The following is a 24,322-nucleotide window of genomic DNA, read 5'->3' on the forward strand; positions in this document are numbered from 1 at the left end:
ATACCTTTTGGCCCACAATTGAAGAAAGATAATTTGCTGCTAGGAAATCAGGGAGAAAGTTCACATTGATACAGGTACTCCCCACAGTAAGTATCAGCTCATTTCTTTCTCTTCTGGTTTTGCTTTCCCAGCTTTTAAGATTCAACCACCTTCCCTGACCACCTGTACAGCGCATCTGTTGTTCCTGTTTGCATAGCATCTCTACCTCTGGTAACAGAATTTGGCCCTTCCTTTTCGGGAGTCACCCTCACCCAGGCTATTACTGTGTCCACCAAAGTATAGCCATTGATTCAAGAATGGTCTAACGCACTTCAGAGCAATGAAAGTCAGCCCTGGCAATTTGCTGGAACTATGGAAGAAAAGACTGTACTTTTACTGAGGTTGCTAGGCTGGAAAAATGTAAGCCTCCTGTTACTAACAGCGCATTCAGAGGAAAGTGGGGATAAGAGACAGCGAGATGGATGGAGAAAGAATGTCAAAGCATCTCTGAGCTCATAGATCAAGCCATACCTGAAGGTAGTAATATCCTGGGACTTCACAATTGCACGAAATAATGACCCCTCCTTATTTTTATCTTGTATTAAACTGTGTCTTGAAAAATACACGTGACCAGCAGTGATTTTTTTCCCCCTCCCTCAAAATAACCAGAGCAGAGGTTCACAGATGTGTATATTTTTTCCAGTACCTACAAGATTAAATTAAGGGAGTTGGAAGGGGCTGCTTCCGGTTTCTCTTTCACCTCCTCCACACCCCTTCCCACCATCTCCTCCACCAGAGGCCAGTGAACATTTAAAGTTCATGTCTACATGACATCATTATCTTACCAGAAGGCTTCTGGTGAAAAGCAGATTGGGAATTTTAGTGCTTTGGTAACAAAGGATAAGTAGGTTTCAACAACAATCTGTTGTTACAACCAAAAACTGCTGTAGAATCCACATCTTGGATCCTGTAGTCTGCAACCGTGAGCACCCAAGAGACCACAAATTAACAACAATTGTAAGAAAAACACAAACCCAAGAATGAATGGACACCCCCCCATACACACACACACTTACCCATATCCCCGATGTACTCATATACACCCTGCTCACCTGACTTAGTCAATGGAAGTGCTTTACTCATAAGAGAGTGGAGATATGGACACCAAAGTTCATAGCAGTATTGTTCATTATGTTCAAAAGTGGGAACAATCCAAATTTCCATCAACCGATAAATGGAGGAACAAAAATTCATACAATGAAATATTCTGCCATAAAAAGGAATGATGTACGGACACACACTACAACATGGATGGACCTTGAAAACATTGTACTAAGTGAAAAAAGCCAGACACAAAGAGCCACATATTTTATGATTCCATTTATAGGAAATGTCCAGAAAAGGCAAATCCATAGAGAAGAAAAATAGATTAGTGGTTGTCAGGGCTGGGAAGTGGCATTATTTTGTTTTTATTGCAAACTGGGAGATGATGGCTAAAAGGAACGGGGTTTCTTGGGGTAATAAAAATGTTCTGGGATTAGATAGTGGTGATGGTTGCATAACTCTGTTGCTAAAAGCAATTGAATATGCTAAAAGCAATTGAAATGTATACTTTAAATGGATGAATTGTATGCATGTGATTATATCTTAAGTCTATTAAACAAAAAGGAGAGAGAGGGTAGAAGTAGGAATCTTTCCAAAGGGCTGTCTCTTATGACTGGGACTTCCCTTCACCTATTAAAAGTGTCAAATATAGTTCAGCCAAGAGGAATCTTTGGAAGCTTGCAAGGAAGACAACATAGCATCTAAGGAAAAACAAAAGTCTTCACGTGGGTGGCTTGAGTTGGGATTGCGATGCCTTCACTGTTGTGAAACTTGCTGAGAAGCTCTTGGACATCTCATTGAGTCTTTTTATCGTAAATGAATCAGGATGGTAGCCCATTGTCATGCAGGGTGTCATGTGGGGTCTCAGCTCCTGGCTCTGTCCCCACACAGGTCTTCCTTTGGCCTGTGTTTGGGCCCTAAATATAGGTAGTGACCCAACAATGTGCAGGCCTCTCCATGTCTCTCTTTTTTGCTTCAAGTTGAAATATAAACTTCTCAGTATATAGATCTCAGGAAGCGTGCTTCACATTCTTTCCCATGTTCCAGAGCAATCACATGAAGCATAAAATCCATTCAACTTTGAGTGCAAAGAGTGGATTCCATTGCTTACTGGAATTTACACAGGACTGTATTCTCATAACTGAAATGTTATATTTCAGTTATGTGTTTCAGTAACAGCAACAACAAGCAGAGGAGGAACAAGAAACTACTAGATAAGCCAGTATTATCTTTGTATAGCCTACATCTGTAGAGTCTACAGAAGGAGCAAATCTAACCGTCTCCTTTTTTAAAAAGGAGGGGAAGAAAGGTTAAATGTTTTTAGGTCTTCCAATATCAGGCACTATTCTAATCGCTTTACCGGTAGCTACTCACTTAATCCTCACATCAACCCTTTTGAGGAAGGTTTTATTATAGCCACATTTTGTAGATGAGAGAAGCTCAGAGAGGTGAGGCCACACAATGGCAGACCCAGGATTCAAATCCGGGCAGCCAGAAGAATGTCCTAACACACACAGTAGGATTAATTAATTACGTAACTCCTTGTATGAAACTTATTGTTTCTCCCAGAGTTATTTAATTTGTCAAGGTTTTAAGTGTTGCCTGCTCCTGGTCATGAGTATCTATCTGTGAGCTGGGACTGCTCTCAGTTTCTCTCCAAGCACCCTGCAGAGTGTCTTCACTTGATAGTTCCATGGTCATAAGGCAGTCAGCAATGGACCCATCTTGGAGTGTTCTGTTCCCTCTGTTTGATAAACTCTCCCCTTTCCTGTTTGGCTAGTTTTTACTGATCCTTAAACATCACTCTGTCGGATGGAATCTCTCCTGATAGTATGGCCTTTTCAGCCCCAAGTAAACTTCTGGGATCCCCCATCATTGGGTCCTTTTATATTTATCACAGTTGCTTAGGTGTTGCCCGTTCACTGGTCTCCCTGCACTAGATGGTCAGCTCCAGAGGACAGGGGCCAGTAATTCCTGCTCTCCCCTGACGGCATCCCCAGCAGCCAGCACAGTACAAGGCATATAGACGCCTAATGGGGAATTTGTTTTGTTAGAGGTCTGATGCTAAATCTATAGTTGGTTTCTTCCAAGATGTTTGAGCAAGCAACTAAGTTTTCAGGGTGTGAGGAATTTCATTTTTTTTCTCATTTTTTCATTGCCACTAGACATCACAAAGTTCAGTGGTCTCCAGTTTAATGGGGGAGGGGTTCAAAATACCATTCACCAAGTAAGGTCTCTCCCAAGCCAGTCAGTGCTTTGGGGGGTAGAGGGAGGGGGTTCTGTTCCAGTGGACTTTCTGGCCTCATCTGTGATCCGGGCAGAAGATCTTTCTTCTGCTTACTTCATAGGACATGGTCTCCATGAAGGCGCAAGGACGACTTCATTCATTTCTGCAGGTGCCTAAAAAGAGGCTCTTAGAAGCCCTAAGGAGCCTTAGGCATTTCCTTCCCCCCCCCCCCCCAGGCTCTCAGCCTATTAAAAAAAATGACTGGAATTAAAAAATTTAATTCCCAGTACAGGCTATTTGGCCCAGTAATGTGACAAAGAAACTGAAATCTATGATGAATGTATCTTCTTTTAATCCTGCCAGAGACTACAGTTATTCCTATGTCTGACCTAATTTGGAGATACTTATATCAAAAACCTAAATATGAAGCTCAGGCCAAATGCTTCCTAAACCTAAATCCCGCTGGTCCTTTTTGGAAGCAAGGAAGGGAGGAAAAGAGGGAAGGAAGGGGCAGACTCATTTAACTTGGGTTAATGAAGAGAGTATTTGTAAACGCAAACCGCAGAACGTTCGGAAAGGTTCATTATCGGTAACAACCCCAAATTCTCTACGCTGCCCACAGGGGCTCAGAACCGAGGAACCCACTGTGCACAAGCGCCCGGCATCCCTCATCCCTCCGCCTTTCGCCCTCTAGGGCCTCGGCCGCAGCGCGCTCCCCTGCCCCGGCCCCCGGAAACGCGCCGGCCCTCCTTGCCGGAAGTGACGCACGCCACGGCCTAGCAACCGTTGCCAAGGAGTTCGTCTCTAGGATCCTACTAGACCCCGGATACCTCCTGGGGGTGGGGGAAAGTGGTTCCGTGAGGAGAATTTGAGGTAACTTCTCCAACTCGCGGTCGGAAATTTCTCCGAACCCCTGAATAGGAGAGAACGCCCTTCCCCTGCCCTTCCCAGTGCAGCATCTCGCAAGTGAAGGGGTCGCAGCAGTTAAAGCCCCACATCGGGGGGCGGCCACTGCGGCGCCTCACCGTGATCCAGGCCTTGCCCTCGGTCAGATGTGGGCCCCCTATCTCCTGTCCTGGGCCCCGGGGTCGGGGGCACTATTTTTGGGAATCCTACGAGCGTGCTGGTCCAGCGGCCGTGCCAGCCTGAGACCAGGGCAGCGTGGTTTCTGTCCCAGTTGTGCCAGATAAACGCTTGTCCTGGTTTTAATTCTTCCCCCACCCCATCCCCTCGGGTTCTTAGGAGGGTAAGTGCCTGTGAATTAGTGTGGCGACTTTCCGCTGGAAGAGGGAGAGTAATTGCTTTTGCTAATTTTAGAGCACAGAGCCCATTGGGCATAGACAGCCTAACTGTTCAGTGTACCCTTGTCCTTAATGGGTGACCATCTCTGGTGGGCAACCAGGGGGAAACCCAGCTAGTTTCTTGTCCTCTCCTTGATAACGTTTTACTCGTTTATTCAAATGTTTTTTTTGAAAGGGAAAAATGTGATATATATATATACATATAATTTCAGAATCACTAAAAATTATATAGGTGTGTGAGGGTTATGGACTTTCACTTCAAATACTTTTGAAAACTTGTATCTCCACTGTGGGTTTTAATTCAATTTATGTAAAGGTTTTCTCTTCACAGCTTAGAAAAAACTTCCAATTTATAAAGTACATTGGTTGTCCTTTCTACTGTTTCTGACTTATTTTTTAACAATAATAATCATTTACTCATAATTCTATCATGATTATGGAGAAATGCTGATGTCTTTACATTTTAATGTTTTCTAAATATCCATCTCCAACCACCGAATTTAAGAAACCTATTTCAGAGCAAGATGCATGCTGCCCCAACTAATGCCTTGGATAAAAAATAACATGGTTAAAAACTATTAAGGAGTACGGAAGTAATTTTTTTTCTTTTTTTTTACCAGTTCATTTTTTAATTCATTTTTTAAAATTGCTAGTTAAAAAAATTGCCTGCCTGCAAAATTTCTACTACTTTTTCCCACATTAAACAAGTGATACCTGCATGCAGGAAACGCTAGGAACATTGGTAAAGTTGTTTCAGCAATTAAATAATCAGATATTCCTTTTTTTTATTATTAGTTTCAGGTATACTCCTTTTTTTTTTAAGTTATGATGGCCTCACTGCTCACCTACTTACCGCTTACATTTTTTTTTTACCTTGGGCCTATGAACTTCATTGAGTCTAGCGGAAGAAGTCACTATTTTAGATGCAGTGTATTCAAAGATGGAATTAGGCACAGATATAGCCTCATGGAATTTACAATTTAGTAGAGAAAAGAAAATGGACATAAGTAACTAGTACAAAATAGAAAAGTGTGGTCAACTTGGAGGGTAGGCCCTGTTATTGTGATCTCAAGCTAACCTGGGGGATAGCTTGAGAAAGATTTCCTGGAGGAACGTGCATTCGGATGGCAGAGCTTGAGAAAAGGTTAGGATTTGCACCACTGGAGAGGGAAGAGGGGAGAACAGTTCTAGGCAGAGAAAACAGCATTAACTGAAGGCAGAGGTGGAACAGCTGGAGAGCCGTGACCATGTCAATCTGCTGAAGTTTGAAAGGGTGAAAAGTAACGATTTGGAAATAAAGTTGGGAAGGGCTAAATCGAGCTAGATCTTGAAGTGTCTCAAAATCCAAGAAGTTTGAACTGTATTTTGTAGGCAATGAGAAACCTACAAATGACTTGGAATGTGCAAGGTGGGCACCTGGAGCATGAGCCTGTTACCTTATTGAAGGTAAAGTTAATGTAGGCCTGACTTCCTCAGCGGTGACAGAGTCGATGCCTACGGGTAGAAAGTGCTTGGTGGAGGAAACCAAAACAAAATAAGCGAAAGGTTAAAGCTTGCAGCCTCTACTCAGCTTCCGCTGGGTGTGGCCATGCAAAAATGTGGGCCCAGGGCTGCCAGATCTGATTTTTCAAGAGACAGTGGAAATCTGGGTTTTCATGTAAGAATATCTCCCAATTTTTAAACATGGGCTACTACTAAAAATAAATAAATAAATAAAATTAGAAGCATATCTGCAAACAAGTTTTTCTCCCTGAGTCGACGTTGTGGAGCTGAATGGGAGAGATATTAATGTGAGTGGGATTTAGTATTGATTTGTCTGTGTTAATTCAGGTGATTACTATCACACCAGATATATGTACAAAAACATCTGGCATTAAATATTAACAGTATGTATTATAGCATTCATAATAAAGTCTTCACACTCTGATTTCTTTCAGCAAAATAACCCTGGTCACAGCTTTTGTATGTGATGTAGAATTATGTTTTTCATGCTCACTTCCTATAAACTTAGTATTGTTTTTTTCCAGAATTTTGTTATCAATATTGAGGAATATTTTTTTCTCTACTTTTACTCTTCAAGTTATTAGACCTAATCATGAGTGATCAAATCAAATTCATTGTGGACAGTCTCAATAAAGAGCCTTTTAGGAAGAACTATAATTTAATCACATTTGATTCCCTGGAGCCAATGCAACTGTTACAAATTCTCAATGATGTCCTGGCTGAGATTGACCCAAAGGTAAGAGTTTTTCCTTCCTCTGTGATGAAAAAGGTGGCAGCAAAACCAGTTTCTGCCTCTAAATATCTGTCTTGGGCAAATTATTTAACCATCGAGGCCTTATTTTCATAAGGTCTTATTTTACAGGCTTTATATTTGCAGTGCAATAGTAAATGATCTTGAAGTTTTCTCTCTTAGTGCAAAAATTACATTATCTACTTGTACCTTAGTGACTCTACTTCCAGACATACATAGATTGGGTCCTGGAATGAAAATGCTTTTATAAAAGGTTTTATTGTATTGCAAGTCAGCTCATGTCTCTTGTCTACCATTTTCCACTGGAGACTTTTAAGCATGACATTTTTAATATGAATCCTGATCTGACTTGTGTGCACCGTCACATGGAATCTGGGGACCTCCATACCATTGTGCCTGTTATGCTCCAGCAGAACAATTTTGTGAGTTTAAGTATTGTTCTTTGTTAGAAATAATAACAATAACCTATTTTTTCAATTTTTTTCTTTGTTAGCAAGTTGTTGATATCAGAGAGGAGATGCCAGAGCAGACAGCCAAACGGATGTTGAGCCTTCTTGGTATCCTTAAATATAAACCTCCAGGAAATGCCACGGACATGTAAGAATCTGATCACTTGTTGCTTTCTTAAAACGATGCTTTACAATCCAAACCTTCCTAGGGTGTTGTCAGTCTTCCTCGGCAATTCCTGGTCTCCCTAAGTCAATGGCCTCCAAACATCACTGACTTTCAAAATAATCTTGAACTTTTCGTGTTGTTTTGTCATGCAGAAGTCTTACGAGGGTCCGTTTGTTCTTCTAATCAAGAAAGTCAGGCAAATCTATTACATTTTATCATCTGTAGCCATCCTAGATAAAAACAGTAACTTAAACCTGCCCGGTCAATGAAGTGAAGTATTAAGGCTGACTGATTGGTTGATGGTTCCAACACAACCTTCCCATATATTCTAATGATGCATATGTTAAAGGCCTAATTTTATGTTTGTTGTTGATGTACAGACTGATTTTAGAATAGCTTTGGTTTTATCTTTTTAAAATAGTCATGGAAAGCAAGCAGCATATTGTAAATCAGATTTTGAGTAAATGTGACTTCTTTTCAAGGTTTACTTATCAGCGTGTGTGTGTGTGTGTGTGTGTGTGTGTGTGTGTGTGTGTGTGTGTGTTCTTTCCATAGGAGTACCTTTCGTCAGGGTCTGGTGATTGGAAGTAAACCTGTAATTTACCCAGTGCTCCACTGGCTTCTTCAGAGGACTAATGAACTGAAGAAAAGAGCATATTTAGCCCGTTTTTTGATAAAACTTGAGGTACCCAATGAGTTTCTTCAGGATGAAACTGTGGCTGATACCAATAAACAGGTAGTCAATATATGAATATTATTTTTAAACTATCTGTAATGGATTTCAAGGTGCACATGTTCAAATACGTGTTAATCTCTATTTTTGTCTCTGTATTTCTAGGTAGCACCAAAAAGTAAAGCAGTTATCAGCTAATGTTCAACTGTAATCATGTATCAATATATTGACTTTGTACCAATTCAGTGATAGGGGTTTGAAAAAAGAAACCTTGAAGTTAGGATTTGAAGATAATCTATTGCTTAAGAATTGTGGGTAGACAGGATCCTGGGTGTGGGACTGCAAGGCACTTTGCTTATCAGTTATGTGACTACAATTTGTCACCCGAATCAGAGAGAAAGGGGCTGTCATGACAATTACATCAGGACAGAAGGTATAAATTGACACCATCCCAGATAAACTGGCATGTATGAGTCCCCAGAAAGATTGTATATAGATAAAGAAGCTACGCTTGCAATCTCAAAGGACTTTCCAGTCAGGCAGAAGGTAGAGAAAGGGCCAGGATTTTGAAATTTCAGTATACTTTCCTCACTAGAGTTTTGGTGGTAATACTGGGTTTGGGCCTTAAGGCCTTAAAGCTCACGACTGCTAAGGATTCTGGCTGGTCTGGCTTCTGTGTCCTGGGATTCAAAGTACATTGCTGATCAGAGACTATGGAAAGAGAGGATTCAGGGCTAAGATTCCAAAGGCTTTTGATTTAAAAAAACGAAAAAGTGCCTGCATTTATCACTTTGTGCTTTTATTCCATAATGTATACCTAGACTGATTTGTGCCAGTTGTGAGTGGTTTGTCAGTCTGTCTCTCCCAATAGACTGTTAAGTCTATGAAAACAAATATCATGTCTTATCATCTTCTTTTTACCTCCAGGATTTTGTAGAGTTGCTTCTATATGGTCTGTGCTCAAAATTTGGATTGCATCAAAATAACTACATGTTTTTTCTTCCATGTATTTTGTTATTTTGGGTAGCCATGGCAGTAACTCAAAATAGAGCCAATATTGATCTCTTAAGACATTTCTGGGGTTGAAAGGTTTATGCAAATATTATATCAAATATTATATTAGATGCCATTGGAGAAATATGGCAGAACGAGACCACCCCAGCCCCTACCTTTGAAAGCTTTATATATAATGTATGTGTATATACACATTATATATAATACGTAATATATTATATATAGTAGGAATTATGTAATTCCTATATAATGTAGGAAATAGGGAAGTGTAAATGCAAAATATTTTCTCCTCCCTATATTCCTTCAATAATAAATTTGATAACGAATTCCTCTGAAGGCAGTTTATTAATAGTTTTTACTAAATATGCCCAGCTAATTAATGGAAGAATTAATGATAATAAAGACATATTTGTTCTTGAAGCATATCTGAGGTGTGTATATAAAATAGCTTACACATTAGCCACTCATTTAGCTAAGACACTAATAAAAAAAATGAAGATTATCTCTCTGAATAAAGAATTTTAGAATGATTTATAGATTTGTAGGATATGATCAGTCGAGAAAAATATTAATTTCCTGTCATTGCCCACAAAAAACTACTATTTTTTTAAACTTTGGGTAAGAGTTGAGTTTTTTCCATTCATTCATCTATTTTTTTATTGAACACTTATATGAGTTATGCACTGTGCTAGGCCCCAGGGATACAAAAGTATACATGATCAATATGATTCTTGTCTTTCTAGCTCTCACTGTCTAAGTAATTAGACAGTTATAATTTTAAGTTTTATCTAGTCTGATATCATGATATAGGGCTAGAAAAGCCTTCCTTGAAGGTAATGGTATCTATGCTGAGACCTGAAGGATGAATAGGAGTTATCCAGGACGAGAGTCATACAGTATTCTCAGAGGGAATAGTGTGTGTAAATGGGAGGGGAGAGCGTGGAATGTTCCAGGGACTAAAAGATTAATGTGGCTAGAATATAGAGTGCGAGGTAGGAAAGTAACCAAAGAGGAAGTGGAAGAAGCATTTAGTGACCAGATTATATAGACCTACTTTTTTGTGTCCTATATAAATGTTTAAAGATGTATTTTTAATTCTGTTCTTATAATGATTTAAGTAATTACTGTAAGTTAATAGATAACTTGATGAAGAAAAGTCTACTGGATCTAGTCATTAGTTTATAAGTTTTTTAACTTGTTCTTTTAGTATGAAGAATTGATGGAAGCCTTTAAAGCTTTGCATAAAGAATGTCAGCAGCTTAAGACATCTGGATTTTCTACAGCAGAAATAAGAAGGGTAAAGAAAAGAAAATATAATATTTTTTTATTTGAATAATATTAGCTTTATCATTTTTGTTTTTAATTAATTCAGTATGAGTTTTAAGACAATATGGAAACTTAGTGACAGCAAAAGATGGATTTTGTTTTGTAGGACCTTTGCTAGTTCTTCACTGAAGAAATTAATGAGGCCAGAGTAAATTCAAGATGAGTCCTCTTGTGCTATAGACCACTACCATGGATATAGATATAGATATCTGATATATATTATAAAAAGTAGGGAAAAGAACAACAAGGAAAAAATTGTCCAGTTGTTAATGTTTTGTTGTATATCCTGTCAAGCATGTGTGCATGTGTGTGGTGTGTGTTTGGGATCACACTATCCATGATTATTTGTGTTTGCTTTTTAAATCATTATATCGTAGAATGTTGTCTTTCTACAAAATGATGATTGTTAGTGACTAAATAGTACTCCATAGTATGGATAGTTTAACCGTTTTTGTTCTTTTGGTTTTTTTAAATTTTTTTTTATTTTTTGCTATTATAGATAATGCTATGATTGTCTTCTATATAAATTTATTTTTGCATATCTGTGATTATTTTCTTAGAATACATTTCTAGAAATGGAACTACTTTTTTAAAGCACATGAAAAGTTTTAGGACTTTTGATGCATGGTACTTAATGTTCTCCAAAAAAATGTTTTACATCCTCACCAGGAATGTAAGTTCTTTCCCCAAATATTTGCTGATTCTCACTTTCATGGATGTTGTATTTTTATGATTCCTGAGTTATCAATGCCATCTTTACCTTCTAACTCAATCAGGAAACACTGGGAGTTGCTTCTGCAGGGAGGCCTTCCCTGATTCCCTAGATAGATTAATTCCCCCAGTTCTTTTCATTTATACACTCATTATGCTTATAATTACTTTAATATCTGTCTTCCCAACTTTATTTAAGCCCTTTGAGGCCAAGAACCATGTCTCTATATCTTGTTCACCTCTATATTCCCATTGCCTATCATAGTGCCCTGCAAATGGTAGGTTCTCAGTAAGAGTTTGCTGAATGTATTAAGAATGAAAGATGAACTCACATCTCATGGGGGAGAAAGACCTGTAAGTAGACATTTATAACGTAGTATGGAAGAAGAGTGATAAATGTCCATCTACTGTTTCTCTATTATGTCATATGAGTAATCAAAAATGATAAAATAGAGTCCGTAATTTTAATTTCACTAATTATTACCAAAGAAAGTATTTTTGAACATATTCTTTGTAGAAAATATGATTAAGTGAAAGGTAGAAAATATTTGGGGTGGCTAGATGGCTCAGTTGGTTAGAGTTCGAGCTCTGAACAACAGGGTTGCCTGTTCGATTCTCACATGGGCCAGTGAGCTGCACCCTCCACAACTAGATTGAAGACAACGAGTTGCCACTGAGCTCCCAGAGGGGCAGCCGGCTGGCTCAGTTGGTTAGAGCACGAACTCTCAACAACAAGGTTGCCAGTTCAATTCCCGCATGGGATGGTGGGCTGCGCCCCCTGCAACTAAAGATTGAAAACGGGGACTGGACTTGGAGCTGAGCTGCGCCCTCCACAACCAGATTGAAGGACAACGACTTGGAGCTGATGGGCCCTGGAGAAACACACTGTTCCCCCATATTCCCCAATAAAATACATCAAAAAAAAAAAAAAAAGAAAAAGAAAAAGAAAAAGAAAAAAATACTTCACTTATAATTCCGTGCTCTAGTGATAACTGCTATTGACATTTTAGTGAATCTATTTAAATCTTTTTCTTGGTATTATATATAAATGTTGTAATCTGCTGCTTTCAAGTAATGTCATATTATGACTTTTTCTCATGTCATTAGACATTCTTCTGCATAATTTTTAATGACTTTCATTGTATTATACCATAGTTCCATTTGACAATCCTCAGACATTTGGGTCATTTCCAAATTTTAGATATAATTAGCATCTATGAGAATTCTTATAGCAACTCAGTGACCTTTCGTGGATATGTTATTAGGACAAATTCTCAGAGGCAGAATTACTGGTCTAGAAGGTATACACATTTATTTTAAGACTTTTGATATTGTTCTTTCATACAATGAGACCAGTAGTGCGTAAGAATGCCTGTTTCCCCAAATTCTATCTATACTGACTACTATGTATAGTTTTCCTTTTTAGAATTACTGTGCTAGTTAGGCTATTAGTTTTTTAGGTTTAGGAAGGATTTTTTTTGTTTGTTTGATTTCTTTAGAAAATATTATGGAGCTGGTTAAAAGGAAGGTAGGTTATTTTTGAAGTCTTTATTTTTAAGAAGGGAATTGGTTAATTGACAAAACCAGATACAGAGTTATGTCTTGAAAACACTGTAGTCTTAAAAATAATTTTAATGGAAAATTGGCAGAATATATAGTTTGGTACTTAGCAGAGCAGATGGGATGTCAGCAGCTGTTGTTCATGTTTTTAGACCTACACACTTTCATTATAGAAGATTTTTGAAAAGTCATGTGCCCATATTTGGAATCAGAACACAAATGTGCTGGCTGGCAACTTTACCTTGCTACATTATAACCTGTTTTAGTTGCTTTTCTTGATGAACACCAACCTGCCAAATAAATTACCATGCATAAAGAACCCTGAGGGGAAATAGAAATGTTCTTCATCCAAATGAGGACCTTTGTTCCTTAATGCTCTGGTTATAAGTGATGAAAATGGTAGATCCATAATCACACAAAATTCTTATCTGAATTCTACAAAAAATACTTTTTCTTATCATGTCTTCTTGACCATTTTTTAGGATATCAGTGCAATGGAGGAAGAAAAGGATCAGCTCATTAAGAGAGTTGAACGTTTGAAGAAAAGGGTAAGGCAAGAATTAGCACTATAAGACTTTGGCCCCAAGTCCCAAGAACTTGCAAAGACTTAGGAATGCAAATAAAGATTAAGCAAGGCATGGTGTACATCTGAGGATGAACTCAAATAACACTGAAAGGGAATCTCCCTAGGCAGTAGCCCAAAATGTTTTTAAGGAGCTGGGGTGTGGAGCTTTACTGGAATCTCTAGGGAGTATGGTTTACCAAAAGGAAATGGTAAGTGGATGTCTGAGTCACGTGACATGCTGATTTCTTTCTTAAACCTGACAGTAACATGTACTACTTATTTCCTCACTGTAGGTGGAGACAGTTCAGAATCATCAACAAATGCTTAAAATAGCAAGACAACTTCGAGTTGAAAAAGAGAGAGAAGAACTTCTTGCACAACAAAAACAGGAACAAAAGAATCAGGTATCCATCTAAGAGTTTATATTCTCATGATGAAAGAAATAGTTCCTTTTGGTAATTCAAATGTGAAGAAAGAATTTTAGAATTGTAGTTCATGTTTCCCATTGTGAACACGATGAAACACTTTTTAAAGAGTATTTTGTGGTGCCACCAGCAACAATACCACCTTTTGGGTTTTATACTCCGTATGTATCTGTAGACTATCCTTTTGGCCTATGCTTAACTCATGTTGTTTCAACATTACAGAATATTCACTGCTGTTGATAAAAAGTCTAGAATTCCTCAAGGGTGTCCTGAGATTCTGGGGCTATGAGAACATCCTTTCTATTCCACTGATCATAGGATCCTTTACCCTTCACTCCAGTGACAAATAAGCAAACCATGACAAGGCTCAAAAACACCTGTATTCCATATTCTTAGACTTTGCCTTAAGGAAAAAATAATTTGGCCAGAAAATATTACTTTTATTTTGTTAGCAGTGTGTTTTAAAACCGAGTAGACTTATACATTAAAAATATAGTTCAAATCGTCTCCTCCTAAATGGACAGTTTAGGTATTTGGCTGTCTTAGAACTTGACTTGGCGTCATAGTAGTTCCACTACAGCAGTGAACTACATTGCCTGGGCCCGGAATGGTTGCTTAGCATCAATTTTTGATTCTGAGACATCATTTGTGAGAATGCTTATATTCCTTAAAGTTAAGAAAACCATTTTATAATAAGAAGAGCCTGGTACATATATTTCTTTGACAAAGTATTTTTCCTTGATCGCCAAATTCAACAAATCATTAAAGAAATTTTTTTTTTTACATGAAAAGGTATTGCTTTTATATCACAAGAATTGTGTGGAACTTGTATTTTTCATTGCTTGTCTATATGAGTGGTAGATTTTAACAGACTAAGCAAGTAATGGATTGAATTGTATTTTAAAGCTATTTCATGCAGTGCAGAGACTGCAAAGAATACAAAACCAGTTGAAAAGTATGCGCCATGCAGCTGCCGATGCAAAGCCTGAAAGTAAGTGGAAATTAATATATGGTCTAGATGATCAGAGAATATTAGCTTACATCAGTCATCTTCCGTAAAGCAATTAACTAATGGGAATTTTGGTCAAATGATTTTTCAGCATTTAGAGCACCATTTCCTAGCTGGTGAAGACATTCTTGTTTTCACCTGGGTTTCTAAATTCCTGTTCAGTGTTTTGTCAGAGAGTAAAAGGTAATGAAAGGTAATGAAAACTGTTGTAGAGGGGGGCTCTGTGGTGTGTTCCGTACTTAAGATGGATGTTAAGAAAAAGATGGATGGAAGAAAATGTGAATCATTGTTTAAGAGCCAGGGCTATCAAAAAAAAAAAAAGGATTAAATGCTGGACCCTTAAAACTGAGTGCTTTTTCATATTTGGGATTGTGCTAATAAATAACATCAGTGTCCCTGGCTCTGTTGTCACATTAGCTTTACATAGAGAATAAATTGTTTTGCTATCCCAGATTACACCCTGAAATCCATCCTAGGCATTTTTAAAGTGTTTTTGTTCATCAGAAGGGAGACCATGTAAAGTGGAAGAACAGTGCAAAGCTCCCACTGGAATTGGAGAAATACTCCACTGAGAATACCCAACTATAGAGAGTTAATTCATTTTTCTGTAGTAGTCTATGAAATATTAACTCTAAGATACAATATATAGAATGGCTATAATAATGAAGACAGATAATCACAAGTGTGGGTGAGAATGTAGAGAGAAGTTGGAGCCCTCATGTTGCTGGTGGGAATGTAAAATAGTGCAACTTCTTTAAAGAATAGTTAGGCAGTTCTTCAAAATGTTACACATAGAATTACCATTGACCCCACAATTCCATTTCTAAATATCTAAATACCCAAGAGAACTGAAAACATATGTCCACACAAAAACTTGTACAGCAATATTCATTGCAGCATTATTCATAATAGCCAACAAGTAGAAACAGCCCAAATGTCCCTAAACTAATGAATGAGTAAACAAAATGTGATCTCTCCATGCAATGTAATAAATTATTCAATAATAAAAGGAATGAGGTATTGATACATGCTACATGTATGAACCTCAGAAACACATTAAGTGAAAGGAACTAGTCACAAAAGACCACATATTATATGATCCTATTTGTATGAATTGTCCAGCTAAAGCAAATCTATAGAGATAGAAATCAAACTAGTGATTGATTGCCTATGGTTGGGGATTGTAGGGAAGGACATCTGAGGGGGGAAAGGAAGTGACTACTAACAGCTTCTTTTGGAGCTGATAAAATGTTCTAAGATTGGTTGTGGTGATGATTGCATAACTCTGTAAATACACAAAAAGCCATTGAATTGTACACTTAAATGGATGAATTTTATGGCATGAAAATATCTCAAGAAAGCTGTAAAAAGAGATAATACAGTATTTCCTTGATTCTAGACACATATTCTTTCCCGTTGTGATTGGAATGTATCTTACATAATATGTACATTTAACATGGTATTTGTGATTTAGTTGATGGTATCTTAAAATTGATGATATCGTATAAATCAAGGAAATATGGTATATTTAATTGATATTTAAAAAACCAATGCAGTACCCCCTACAAAACGGTTAATACATGTTAACTAGTGGCTTTCCATAGAATCTTTACTCTCAGTCATTATGAATTGAGATTCAAGCAATACCTGGGTGTTGTCATACAGTTAGTTTCTGGTGTCATTTGATTCTTTATTCACTGAGTTTTCACTTTTTAGTGGAATGTTAATTTTCAAGACAAAAGAAAATTTTTAAATACTTTTTCTCCTTGGTGTAGCATATATCTTTTTAATATATATTCTTTGGATTTGATGTGGATTCCTTCACATCTTTACTCTAAAAACATTGAGATGAATCTTCAAAAGAAATCCATTAAATATAGCCATTTAAAAATTAATATCAATAAGCAATTTGTTTGTCTAAGCCTACTATTTCTAAGAAATTATTAGAACTTACCACTAATAGTAAATTTTGGGAAATGAAGGTAATGTATGTAAGAATTGAAAGATTTTGGTGTGCAGATAAATAATTGGTTGATCAGTACAGTTTGATACAATTTAAAATGTTGGCTTGAACATGTGTTTCTGTAATATCTATTATCCTCAATTTTATTAGTTTAAATATTTCTTGTTATTATGTTTTAATTCTGACAACTAAACAGAATATCCAAAGATATTTCCAGTATTAGTAATTTTTATTTGAGTTGATAGTCTTTATTTTGCTTTGGCTGTCTAGTGTATATAGAACTTGGGCCAGGAAATGCATAATTATTTATTTAGTAATAAAATGGACAAAGTTCTGTTTGGGGCATCTCTTGGGATGTTGGTTTAAAATAGTAATGTAAGTAACATGTTAGTAGATGCTGCTAAACAAAATCAATTGCTTTGTTAAGTAGTAATAGAAATAATCGGCTCAAACCAACAGTACATTAATTCAGTATTTATCGATCACCTACATATCAGGTATTGTGCTAAGTGTTAGGAATAGAAAGCAAAAATATTCCTATTAATATTTTAGGAAAACATTACTTTGTAATTAATTAATTGTTTTAATTATAATTAATTATTAATTAATTATAAAATTAATTAAATCCTACTCTGATGGAGGAATAACAAACAGTGGACAGTTATAATGCAGCGTGATGAATGTGCTGATGGAGTCTCAGCACAGGGTTCTGTGAGAACAGAGAAGCAAAGCAGCAAACCCTAACACAGTGTTAAATGGCTTCCGGGACATGGTGGCCACTGAGTTAAGTTAAAGTTGGAAAGGTGAGAGAGTGGAAGACATTCCACGCCAAGACGCTGTGACCGGAAGGAACTTAAAGATAATGGGCTGAGCAATGAGGGATGAAGAAGTAGAGATCAAAGCATAAGCTTCTGACTGCTTGTCTTTGAAAAGAAGGCAAGAGAGAGAGTACCAACGAGAGACAGCACTGTGCCTACATTGAGGGAGGGTAGTGTGGAGTGGTTTTATATGTGGGAGGAAAGATACAGGAGGAAAAGGTGAGAATTGATGACCTTTCCTGTGTGCCCCCATTGCACTCCCTGCATTGCATAGAATGTTCTGTAACAGTTACCACAACGTGTTCATTGTTGGTGTGTCTGCCTCTGACTCAACTCAGCTCCAGGCCCGGTCACCGAGTAGTAATTGGTCTTTCTGTTTTCAGGCCTAGCACACTAGATTACACTCAGCAGGCATTCAGTAAATAGTCTGTCAAGTAGATGGGAGGTGGGAACAGAGACCTTAACCCTGGATAGGAAGAAAAGGATCTTTTTCACACACAGGAGGGGGACCAAGAAAGAAAAAAAAATTGTTGAAATATAGAAATAAAATACTATGTGTATGTATGTGTTTTTTGTGGGTGGACAGGAAGTGGAGCAGGAAGTTAAGGAGTTCTTGCTTTGTTGACATCTTTCTGGGAAACTATTTAAGGGTTGTATTAAGTAGCCTAGGAAAAGAGTAGATTAAATAGATGTTAATCGATCCAGGTATTTAGTTTAATAGTATCTATCTAAATTCTTTAGTAACAAAAAAATGGCTTACAGGAAGTTTCAATTTACTTAGATAACATAAAAAGTATTTTTAGTGTAACAATGTAGTTTGTATTCTTTCAGAGTAGCAGCCATATTATAAAACATTCATCTTTATACTCTACACATTTGTGAGATTTACTACATAAAAGAGCCTACTCATTTGATTATGTAGTAGGATCAGTGAGATGTTTTCGAAGGGTTTTTAATCAAAAAGTTTCTGAGATCTTAGTGACCTTATATTTAATTTCACCAGGATTTCAAAAGATAATTTTTAAAAAACTGCATAGAAGCATGACTTCTTTTCAAGGTCTAAGTTAAAATTTTTAAGAGAAGAATTTAAAATGTAATGGAAACTCTTTTTATGTTTTTTAACAGCTTTATTGAGATGAAATGGACAAATAATAAACTGCATATATTTAAAGTATACACTTGATAGCTGTTGACATGTATACACTGATGGAACTGTCAACCTAATCACAATAACAAATATATTCATCACTCCAAATATATCCAAACATTTCCTTATATCTCTTTGTTGTATCTCATACCTGACCTTCTCTGCCCCTCTACCCATCCCCAGGCAACCATTGATCTGCTTTCTGTCACGATAGATTAGTTTGTGTTTTCTAGAATTAGAAACTTTTTTTTTAAATAGGGAAAAGAACATTTAAGAATTTTAAATCTTTTCTCAGAAGCATTTGAGATCTTGCTCCCCAGCATATGTCATCAGTTTGGCTCAAATAGACTCATAAAAATTCTCTAAAATTTTTTAATTTTAGACTTTGATTCCTTGCATCTCTGATTATATGCAGTATGTTTCAGAACTTGAAGATGGAAAAACTAGTCATCTAATAGCCAAAGAAGCCAGGATGTAGATTTAATCAGAAACCACCATAGGAATGACTGCCTAATTATAGTATGATTCATTAAACACTTTCTCTTCCCTCTCTTTCCCCAGTCCCTACAAAAAGGGGGAAAATGTAGGGATGAATGAAAAATTGGTGAATTTGCCATTAATAAATTTTTTCATGTTAATATATGGTTAGCATAACAGAACTAAAAATAATTTTAAGGCTTTGGGCCAGGTTTATTATGCAATCTACATACGTAGATTACTTAAACCGGAAATCCAGTGTTTTAAAAAGTCAAGCCAGAATTTGTAATGGAAAGATCTGAAATAAACTTTTAAAAGCTCTCTAGGCTGGGAATTTATAACAAAACCATTATTCACTGAAAATCTGTGGTTATATATTTATTTGTGCACTCTGCAAAATAAGAAAACTATTAAATCTTAAAACTGTAAGTTGCCATTTAACTATAAACTAATACTTTACAAAATCAAAACTACTAAACATGGAAGACTGAAAACATTTATGAATGTAGATAATTTCTCGTTTTTGGATTTTAACATGTACCTTTAGTGATGTCTTCATTGCTTTGAAGCTGACAAATTATAATGTATTATCATTTATAAAGTATTATAATAGAAATGTAAATCACCTCAGAATTATTACAAAAGAAAAAGAGTAAATGACCACTTACAGAGGAAAGAAACTGGGTTAGATTTTTGTCATTTGATTCATGGATTTCTTAGAAGGCAAAATATGACCCAATAGTATATCTGACTTTGCAAATGTTCTTTTTGCATATTGTGGAATATAAAAGAATTAGGTGGCAATTTGGAAAGATCATAATATTAATTTTCCTGTAGCTATTTAAACATTTCTTCCATGTAAATTGTCTTTTTTTGTTATCATTCTAATTAACATCAAAAGACTTCAGTGGCCAATCTTTTATGGTACTATACTTGATATTATATATATATGATATTATGCAGATAAATATACTAGGTATGTGGACAGATACATCCTACTATACGGCTCTCTTATTTTAAAGTGTACAGAATATCACTATATTCTCTTGGGCTGAATATTCATTTATTTTATTTTTAAAGGTCTAATGAAGAGACTAGAGGAGGAGATAAAGTTTAATTCATATATGGTAACTGAAAAATTTCCTAAAGAATTAGAGAACAAGAAAAAAGAACTGCATTTTTTACAAAAAGTGGTTTCAGAGCCTGCTATGGGCCATTCTGATCTTCTTGAACTTGAATCTAAAGTAAGTGACAATCATTTTCTTTTTATAGCTCCCAATTTTATCCTATCACCAGTCCTGTAAAAATTATGTGAACTACTTTCTATAGTGTCCTATTCTTGACTCTTAAGTTAATCTGTGCTAAGAGTTGACACCTCTTGTAAAGAGTTGTTCTTTATGAGGAATTATAGCATGAAATGCTGGTGCTTAATATACATGATATTATAAAAACCTAGTCAACTGATTAAGAAACTAAATAACTTGGATATATAAATTAATGCATATAATTGACTCATAGGTTTATGTATTCATAATACATAATCAATGCATAATAATTAACAAATTTTAAAATATGTATATTTTAAATATTAATTTTTATTTCTAAGAATAATATTATAACAATTTTATGCTTAAAACTAATATAGTTATTAGTCTTTTATGCCAGCTTTGGAATTACTATACTTTCTTGTAATGCTCATTGAAACCTGGTGTCATATTATCACATTTTTGTTCCCTAGAGATAAACACTAATCAGATATATATATTTTTAAATAACAGTTAAATATTCTGAAAATCGATTGAACAGTCTTGACGTGCTAATCCTTTAATGTGCTTAATAATAACTACAATTAAATGCATAATTCTGATCAGTGTATTCTTTTAATTTACTTACAGAAATTAGATGTCCCAGTCAGATTTGGCTCAAATCTAATTTCATAGAATTAACAGAAGAATACTAGTCTTTTCAAAGGACACATATATATTGAAAGCCATGTAATTTTTTTGATTTGTCAAGAGACTGCATGCTTCTATTGGCTTTATTCAGTTTTACTTTATTGCATTGGGAAAGGTTTGGATTAATGAGTAGGATAAATGATAGCTATGGTAGAATTGCAGATTATTAGAACAGGAAGGGTTTTTAGATGTCATTCATGTCAACTCACAGCTGAGTTCATGAATTCCTTGTACTAAATCCCTGAGGAATGTTAGTCTGGATTTGCTTTATCACTTGCTGTGATGAAAGTCACAACTAGGTGAGAGGATAACTTCCGATTTTTAGAAATTGTCTTTTTGATAATATATAAATATCTCATGTAGAATACTTCAGGATAATTTAGACATGGGTGATTAAATCCATATAAGTAATCAAGTTGTATAAATATATATAATGAAATGTTCATTATTTCTCAAGTAATCATTACAGTCCACTCATAACATTAATGGAACTGTTCCTCCAATCAAATCACGGATGATAGGAACTGTAAATTCAAAGCATGGTTTGCCTATATGTCCTTTCCTTTGTGTAATCATAGGGAGAATTTTAACCTTTTTTACTTTCATACTGTTTTAGATAAATGAAATAAACACACAGATCAATCAGCTGATTGAAAAGAAAATGATGAGAAATGAGCCAATTGAGGGCAAACTCTCACTGTACAGGCAACAGGTAAGACCATTCCTATTTAGATCTGAACATGTTCATAAACACCACAGGCTGTATTATCTATAGTGTTAAAGTGAGAAGGAAGTAAAGAATAAATGTTCTTCTGTCATTGCTAATCTCCAGATTATAACAAGGAATTTGGAAAAGCCACAAAAGACGCATGTTCAAATTTGAAATGCAATCCGCCTGATAATGCTTAGTTTTCTTAGTGTCTGCCAACTGTGGTGATAAGAGCTGTTTGTGTCTATATCTGTGAGTGTGGAATTTGATTGTTTAAGCGAAAGCTTACCTTAAGTGATACAAATCATAACATTTATAACCTTTTATGAATTAAGAGCAATATACTATTTCAAGTTTTAAAGTTCGTTTGCAGGTATAGAGTAAATTAAATTTTAGTGCAAAGGCCTTTATCATTTTATTCACACTATTAGATTATGAGGGTATATGTGTTATTATGTATTTCTAGACAAAAGAATTCCACGAAAACCATGGGTTATCTGAAAAGAACCCAGGCAGGAGGACTTTAGTGTGAAGAGCTTTCTGTAACCTCAGAAAATACATAACAGCTGCATAACAAAGCATTATTCAAGGATGTTAGGATTTGTAAAACCCTTTTTATAATGGAAAATTTCAACTCTATGTAAAGCTAGAGAAAATAGTTTAATAAACCCTCTTGGCCATTCTTGGTTCATCAACTGGTATACCTCCTCCAAGTATTTTATTTATTTTTTTAATTAAATTTATTGGAGTGACATTGGTTAGTAAAATTACATAGGTTTCAAGTCTGCTTTTCTATAATACATCATCTATATATCACATTGTATGACTCTGATTTTTTTTTATTCTTAATATATGCTGGTATATAGTAGAATAATCTTTATTCCTTCTTTTGTAACAGATAAATTCACATACCATACAATTCACCCGTCTAAAATTTACAATTCAGTGGGACTTTTTTGTATATTTACAGAGCTGTGCAACCATCACTACAGTCAATTTTTAGAACATTTTTATCACCCCGAAAAGAAATCATAAATGCGTTAGCACTCACTTCCCATTCTCCTCAAACCTAGGCAACTACCAAATTGTGTCATGGACATTTCATATAATGAAATCATACAATTGTGGTCCTATGTCTGTCTTCTTTTATTTAGCCTACTGTTTTTAAAATTGATCCATGTATCAATACTTCATTCTTTTTTGTTATCAATAAATTGATCCATGTATCAATACTTCATTCTTTTTTATTACTGAATAATATTCCATTGTATGAATATATCACATTTTGTTTATCCATTCGTCAGTTGATGGATGTTTGGGTTGTTTCTACTTTTTGGCTATTATAAATGATACAGCTATGAACATTCTCGTACAAGGTTTTGTGTGGAAATATATTTTCATTTCTCTTGAGTATATTCCTAGGAGTGGAATTGCTGGTTCACATAATTCTGTATGTAACATTTTGAAGAAATACCAAACTGTTTTCCAAAGCAGCTACACCATTTTACATTCCCACCAACAATGTATGAAGATTCTGATTTCTCCACATTCTCACCAATACTTGTTATCTGTCTTTTTTATTATAACCATCCTAGTGTGTATGCTATTCCTGTTTGCAGTCACATGGTACTCTATTGTATGGGTATACTTCAGTTCATTCAACCAATCCCCAGTCAATGGACATTTGGGTTGTTGCCATTCTTTTGCTGTTACAAATCATGCTTCAATGAATAGCTTTTTATTTACCTCTTTGCATATTTTTGCCAGTGTATCTTTGGGATATAGCCCCAGAAGTAAGATTGCTACATCAAAGGGTAAATGCATATATAAGTTTGCTAGATGTTGCCAAATTCATCTCCATACGGGTTATAGCATTTTTCATTCCCACCTGCAATATATCAATGTGCCTGTTTCCTCACAGCCTCACCAATACAGTGTTTTTGAACTTTTAGATTTTTGTCAATTCTTGTAGATGAGAGATAGTATCCTATGATAGTTTTAATTTTCATTTATCTTATCATAAACAAGGTTGTACATCTTTTCACATGAGTAACACTCATCTTAAATTTCTTTTTCTGTGAATTGTCCCTTCATATCTATACCCATTTTTCTATAGGGTTGTTGGACTCTTTTTTCCCCCCCTCGTTTTAGAAACTGTATATATTAGGAATATTTACTCTTTGTCTAGCTTATAAGTGTAACATTCTCCTCCTCCCTCAGTATGATATTTGCCTTTTTATTTTGTTTATGGTGTTATTTTGCCATGGGAAAGGTCTACACTTGTATGAAATGAAATTTATCAATTCTTTTTCTTCTTATTTCAGATTTTGAGTCATAGTAAGGGATATTTTTCCCTCTTGCAAGTTACAGAGAAATTTACTCAAATTTTCTTTTTGGATTTCTATGATTTTATTTTTTTATATTTAAATCTCTGATCAATGTAGAATTTTTCTGATGTATGGTATTTGTTGCATATAGCTATCCAGTTAT

The 24,322-nt window shown here is 35.7% G+C and overlaps 1 protein-coding gene across 6 annotated transcripts in view; it reads left to right on the forward strand.

The window, feature by feature from the left end:
* Window positions 1-24,322, forward strand: part of IFT81 (intraflagellar transport 81) — a 155,232-nt gene that overhangs the window by 77,631 nt on the left and 53,279 nt on the right. For 2 of the 6 annotated variants that reach the window (XM_081036743.1, XM_081036744.1), the window contains exons 3-11: window positions 6,692-6,850; window positions 7,359-7,462; window positions 8,036-8,216; window positions 10,375-10,464; window positions 13,247-13,312; window positions 13,623-13,733; window positions 14,661-14,745; window positions 20,249-20,412; window positions 21,740-21,835. In XM_081036743.1, the coding sequence (XP_080892869.1) occupies window positions 6,707-6,850; window positions 7,359-7,462; window positions 8,036-8,216; window positions 10,375-10,464; window positions 13,247-13,312; window positions 13,623-13,733; window positions 14,661-14,745; window positions 20,249-20,412; window positions 21,740-21,835 (1,041 nt within the window). In that variant the 5' untranslated portion in view covers window positions 6,692-6,706. Of the gene's footprint in view, window positions 1-4,071; window positions 4,557-5,982; window positions 6,058-6,638; window positions 6,851-7,358; window positions 7,463-8,035; window positions 8,217-10,374; window positions 10,465-13,246; window positions 13,313-13,622; window positions 13,734-14,660; window positions 14,746-20,248; window positions 20,413-21,739; window positions 21,836-24,322 lie in introns of those variants that run through there. The other 4 variants (XM_081036740.1, XM_081036739.1, XM_081036742.1 and 1 more) reach the window with 4 other exon arrangements.

This window comes from Rhinolophus hipposideros (genome assembly GCF_964194185.1).
Source record: "Rhinolophus hipposideros genome assembly, chromosome: 24".
NCBI lineage: Eukaryota > Metazoa > Chordata > Mammalia > Chiroptera > Rhinolophidae > Rhinolophus > Rhinolophus hipposideros.